General features: G+C 39.1%; 1 protein-coding gene across 1 annotated transcript in view; it reads right to left on the reverse strand.

Annotated features, from left to right (window-relative positions):
- LOC118326936 (perforin-1-like) overlaps positions 1-5208 on the reverse strand; it is a 6077-nt gene extending 869 nt beyond the window's left edge. Inside the window, exons 1-10 of the mRNA XM_035660102.1 lie at positions 5124-5208; positions 3903-4191; positions 3717-3796; positions 3261-3306; positions 2150-2292; positions 1908-2046; positions 1724-1804; positions 885-1360; positions 696-789; positions 6-189 (exon numbers count right to left, since the gene is read on the reverse strand). Of these exons, the coding sequence (XP_035515995.1) occupies positions 6-189; positions 696-789; positions 885-1360; positions 1724-1804; positions 1908-2046; positions 2150-2292; positions 3261-3306; positions 3717-3796; positions 3903-4172 (1513 nt within the window). The 5' untranslated portion in view covers positions 4173-4191; positions 5124-5208. The remainder of the gene's footprint in view (positions 1-5; positions 190-695; positions 790-884; positions 1361-1723; positions 1805-1907; positions 2047-2149; positions 2293-3260; positions 3307-3716; positions 3797-3902; positions 4192-5123) is intronic.
- Between the last annotated feature and the right edge of the window lie 756 nt (positions 5209-5964).

Consider the following 5964-nt stretch of genomic DNA (forward strand, 5'->3'; position numbering starts at 1 on the left):
GTTGCACCTGTCTCCAGTCAGATGAGGGTCGCAGGTCAGAGTGTACTGGACCTCAAAGCCGCCTTTCTTGGCCGGACAGGTGAATCTGTGTGTCCCCTGGCTCAGGTGCCACACACATGATCCCAGACGGTCGTCATAGTTCAAGTCCTTGTCCCAGACCTCAATCGTCAAACCCAAATGTGTGTCCACCTTCATAAAAAGTATTTATAAATATAACAAGATTAAAAATATTATTATCATTTCTGTTCTATAAGTAAAGAGAACAATGGTTCATGACATGTTGAATGGGATATAATCATTTTCAGATTTTTCTCGACTTTCCAAATGTAGTCATTTTGGAGTGCACCTTTTCATAACCTTTTGGGCTGTTTGTGTGACATGTGATGATTCCAGAAGCTGCTAAAATGTGGCCTCTACACCAAAAACATCTCACAGCTTAGTACTGTTCTTGGGGCCTCGTCAGTTGATATTATTATTGGTTTTAAGATGTTTCGTTTTCACAGGAACATTTTTTTTCACATGGTGGCAAGGATTGTTGTTATTTACACACATTTCTTTGTATTTTATGTTAACTGCCTCAGTAGACATAGTATCTCTAGTCTACGACATAAGAAGTATATCAGCCCTAAACTTACTTGTAGGTTGAAAAATGAGTTTTTTTTTTTAGCTGACCTGTAATGACAAGATTTACTGACCGTGCCCAGATTAAAATAGGCGTTCCACCAGGGATCGTTTGAGTGGATCACATGAGTCCTGCGATGGTGCGGACCGTACCACATCTGAGCATAGCTGTGAATAGCAGAAAACAAGGAAAAGCAACTAAATTAATATTGTTGTTTGGTAGATCACCTTTATATCTCAATTCTTGGCCTCATTTTACTCACCTGTCCGTTGGGTCAATTAAGTCTCCTTTCAGATTCCAGCCTCTGATAATGATCACCACCAGTGTTCCCCTCGAGGCCTCTTTAGGACAGCAGTTGGACCCACAACCTGGTTCTTTGGGTGACTTCTTCATGGCATTGTCTTCTAAGTATTGCTCTATGGCAGCCTTCACACCTGCCTTCTTCTTCCCATTGGGCATCAGTCTATACATTGGCCTAAGGAAGTATGAAACAATATCTGGGTGGTCCTTAAGGGTATTCAGCCATTTCCTGTAGTCCAAGGAGTCATTGTGAGTGAGCGAAAACTCCCCTAACCAACCGGTGCCTCCTGTCAATGCTGTGTAGTGTTGGTGTAGACCAGAGCTATATGAGGTGGTGAGATCCTGGTTCTGTAGGACTTTGTTGCATGACTGTTGGCTACCAGATAAACTCTCCATCCCCAGGCCTACAGAGACACCAAGTGATAAGCAGTTGTGGACCTAGAAGACAGGAGAGGAAATAAGATGTCATTCATGGTCAATGCAGACTATTTAAATAGTGCCTTTATGCTGAGAGCAGTGAATGGTGCATCAGACACATTGATACATGGTGGCAAAGACCTGCACACCAAGAAAGACATGGGTGGTGGAGGGCTCACGTGACCTTGGCGAAAATGGCCACGAAGCATGAGGTCCCCTTACAACTTCGCCTAAAATTCTACAAATTTGACCACAACACCCACCCACAACAATAGTAGTATATGGGGTTTGGAAAATAACAACATACAAATGATTTAATGTTTGTTTGCATATAGAGTGTGAGTATTAATATGCATTGTGGTAAGGGATGTGTGTTACATGAACCTCATTTGAGGTGAACCCATTCAGTGTGGACAAACAGGTACGTGCAGCTGTGACCCGCCTGAGACGCCCCCCAAGGTTAACCTGAAAACAAAGAACAATGTTGTTGAGACAGAAAAATATGTTGTTTTCTATTTGTTAAAGGAAATTAAGGCGTGTACGTGTGTGTGTGTGTATGCGTTTTAACCTGGCGGATGTAATGTGTGCCATAGGTATGTATGAGCTCACTGTACTGAGCCCTGGTGGAGTCGTTGTAGAGACTTGGCAGTCTGGCCACATCCTTACTAAACTCAGAGCTGAGGGGTGGTTCACTTGACACACGGTAACTACACACAAAGAGACAGAATAGTTAATTATCTTAACAGAAATTATCTAAACAAACTCAAATGTAAAATCTTCTGCAGTACTGCAGGAATCTTCACACTCTACCGATAATGGCTGCATGTGAGTCTGTGAGTGCTGAAGGAGTGGCGGTCCTCTCTGGTCCTCTCTGAAGCAAACTTATACGCAGTGGAGCGTGTTCCTCCCACCTCCAGGCCAGCTGATACAAACTTCTTCAAATTTAGGCCAATCTGATCAATAAAAAGTAAAAGCTCAGGAGCTTGCCATTCACCCGATATCACCATTATATGGTGTATTAAATATAACCATTTATTCATATAACCATTCATACTTGTTCTAGTAGCATTAGGGCTGAGTCAACTGCTAGTCGACAAGAAGATTCTTAGTTTGCCCACTTTTCATTAGTTGGATAGTCACAAATGTCAAACTCTGTTTGGGAGTTGTGCTTTGTCACCAGGACGAAGGCATCAGGGGATTGGTACAACACAGACCTTTACTTTTCTAACACAGGAAGTGTCTTTGTGGTGCTCTGCTACATGAGCTAGCTGTAGACTTTGAGCTCTAAGTACCGGGGGAGGTTTGTTTACAAAGTACTAGCATAGGAGCGTGGACAGAATTAGCACCATCACCAGAGTTAGGCAAACGGGCATTGAGGTCAGGTGACTTAAAATTATGTTAAAAGAGGCTCCGACCAGGACTATGATTCCAGTTTTGTTTGCTCTGTTCAATTCTTTTCATCACATTCCAAATCATTACCACTTTTGCCGTTAGCATTTAACAGGCTGCTGTTAAGAAATTATATATTTAAATAATACAATGAATATCATGTCATCATCAACTAATGGTTTGAACAACAACTAGTCAAATAGGAAAATTTTTAGTCAGGGACAGCCATTAAGGTAAATAGATTTAATATTAGTAGTATTAGTGTAAGAGTATTAGTGGGCCATAAAACTCATATAAGTGTATCTTATTTAAGATTCAAGATGCTCCAAAATTTTATCATATCCGCCCTGTGATCAGAACTTTTGTGTTAGTTGCTTCAAATCAAATTCAGGACAATGGTGGGGACTCCATTGGTAAAATAAGTATGTATGTCTACATGTGCATGTGTGTATGTCTGCACCTACCAGTTATAATAATAAAAGACTCTGAAATGTTCAGTTCATGTCAGCAATAGCTGTGAAATGTTTCCTACCTTCCAGTCCTTACTTTCCTGGGAGGTGTAACTTTCAATCAACGAGCTGTGGACACAGTTTACAAGAAGAATAACCTTAAAGGCTTTTTATATTTCAGAGGTTATGTTGCAGCTATTTTAGAGTCTGTTAACGTAATATCTCTCTCTGTAAAGGTTACGAATCAGACAAAACTTTTGGACTTAAAATCTGATCTGTAGACATTAAATGGTAAACTGAAAGTGAGGAGCCAAAGATAGTGTTGAGAGTTGAGCTGTCTATAATGAAATCATATGTTCTTGCATGATTAACAGATACAACATTTAAACTTAACCTCCTGAAAAATCAGTAAGGATTAGCTTTGAGCGTTAGTAAAGACTGCCAAGTATTTACTATCGAGGTACTGGAATGGCATTTACTTAGCATATGAAAATGGCTGATACAACCCATTCAGAGATATAATGCTGTTAACTCAATACCTAACAGAGGTGTGTACACTGCTGTAGATGTCGAGATTGCATCGGTTGAACGCACGCCAGTCCACTGCAGAGAGCGGCAGCTGAAAATCAAAGTGGTAACACTGTGGTTAACATGGACACATAAAGTATGTTCAACTGTCACTGGAGAATTAATTATTTATATATTATTGTTTGTGTATTAATTACTTTCTGCATCTGTTTGCCCTGAAGAGAATTCGAGCAGAGAGTACAGGTGCCTTCTGGGGTGAGATAAGTCTTCACATCTATCATGTAGGCTCCTTTATGCTGCAGGGTGACCACATCAAAGCCCTCCCCCACCAGGTTGTAGCCTGGTACAAAGGGAGCGGACTCACACTGGCTGCGGGTCCCAGTCTGACAGGAGAGAACAGGGGAGTGATACGACAGAAAGAGGAGGAGACTCAGGCAGAGAAAGGGTGGGGTTGAAAAGGAGAGCATGGCTGGAGTTGAAGAGACACTGAAATATTTTAGAGAAAGAAGAAAGGGAAATGATCAGTGAAGGTCCAACTAATGGGGCAGCTCATTGGCTGCAAGGAAAATGTGTGATTTTTGACTCTTGAGGTTATGGTCTCAATCTACTGTAGTTTCTCCTTTGCACTTGGAAGGGTTGGATGAAACGAGGGAATTGTGATCTGCAACTATACTGCTAGATGGCACGAAATCATACATTAAAGCAGCAGTTTTTATTTTGTAAGTTACCCAGTAAAGTCTGGTTGAGGAAGTTATACTTTTCTATGTAAGTGCTGGTTAATGTTTTACGCTGTGTCATAATATGGTCTGTCTTGGTCTTTTATCAATTAATGTATGAAGTAACTGTAAATTAACATTCCTTAACTGATAATGTATTACTTAAGTATATGATTTTTTACCCTTATTATAAAGTGTTCTTTGCTTTAAAGTTGCCACCATAGTAAAAATAATTGTACCACATTATGGGCAGTAACACATTTCACGTTTGATACATTAATCTTATGTTTCATTTAAGAAAAAAGCTGTAAAAGTCTTGGAATTACATAATTTTATTTCCAAAATATGTATATTTTGCAACTCTGTTTTTGACCACTTTGTTTCTTTGCTTCAAAAGATTTAACTTTATCTGCTGCTGTTTCATACAGAAGTAAGTCAGATTGAAAAGTTCTTCACAGGGTTCAACAACACTGTTAAAGAAAAAAGGACAAAGAAATTATCTGAACTTCTGATTGTAGCGTATCCGCACGATCCCAACATCAAGTCTCTTCTGTGAGAATTTTTGGTCTCTGGTCCAGCATCAGAGCCCAAATCATGCTGTCTGTCTGCTCTAAATCATTTAAATTTAATTTTAACGTTTGAGCTATTAAAGACTGTTGATGGTATATGTATCTTTTAAAAAATGTTGAAAATTTTTTTTACCTGTTCCAAATGCCAAAAATTGTGATGTTTCTTCTCTGCTTCTAGTCATTAAAATCAGAACCAGCAAGAGAAAGAGCATTTGTACTTTGATCAGAGATAAGTGGAGGATAGAGCTTATTATCGTCTATCTTTATGGAGATTATGTCGGAGAAAGGGAAAGTTGAAAATCAAAGGAGATAAGGGTAATAAAAACTGAACAGCAAATGGGCTTCTATTTAGGTCAGGTTTAATGAAATGTTTTTGGAGTAAATTACTGGTGACAGAGTGTAAATAAACCAACTCATTGTTTTAATCACACTCTTGACCTCGTTCTATCATATGGCATTGATATTGAACATTTAATAGTCTTCCCACAAAATCCTTTCCTATCTGACCATTAAAAACTTTTAAATTCCTATTACTAGATTATAAACCATTAGGCAACAACTTCATACAGAGATGCTATCGGACAGTGGCGTAGCTAAATTTAAGGAGGAGATTTCATCAGTGTTTAATTCAAGTCCTGAATATAACAGAGGACTCCTATAATAAACTAGTCCTCCAAAAATTGATCATCTCAGTTAATATTGCTGCAGGGCTCACTGCAAACAACACTCAGATTCTATTGGCCTACCAAAAAGGAAAATATTAAAACATAGGAGGCTACATCATGGTACAACCCCAACCCACCAATTAAACAACTTATTACTATTAGAGACTACATTATCACCAAATTCCCTCAACAGGTATCACTGGCCTCCCAATTTCAGGAACTTATATTGTAAATAGATATATTTACACTGGTTTTTGTGCCAATCGATCTTCATCAGCTTAACTTCAATAATTTCACATTGAGCCATCA

Source organism: Morone saxatilis, unplaced genomic scaffold (assembly GCF_004916995.1).
Source record: "Morone saxatilis isolate NCDOM2014 unplaced genomic scaffold, NCSU_SB_2.0 Contig17, whole genome shotgun sequence".
In the NCBI taxonomy this organism is placed as follows: Eukaryota; Metazoa; Chordata; class Actinopteri; family Moronidae; genus Morone; species Morone saxatilis.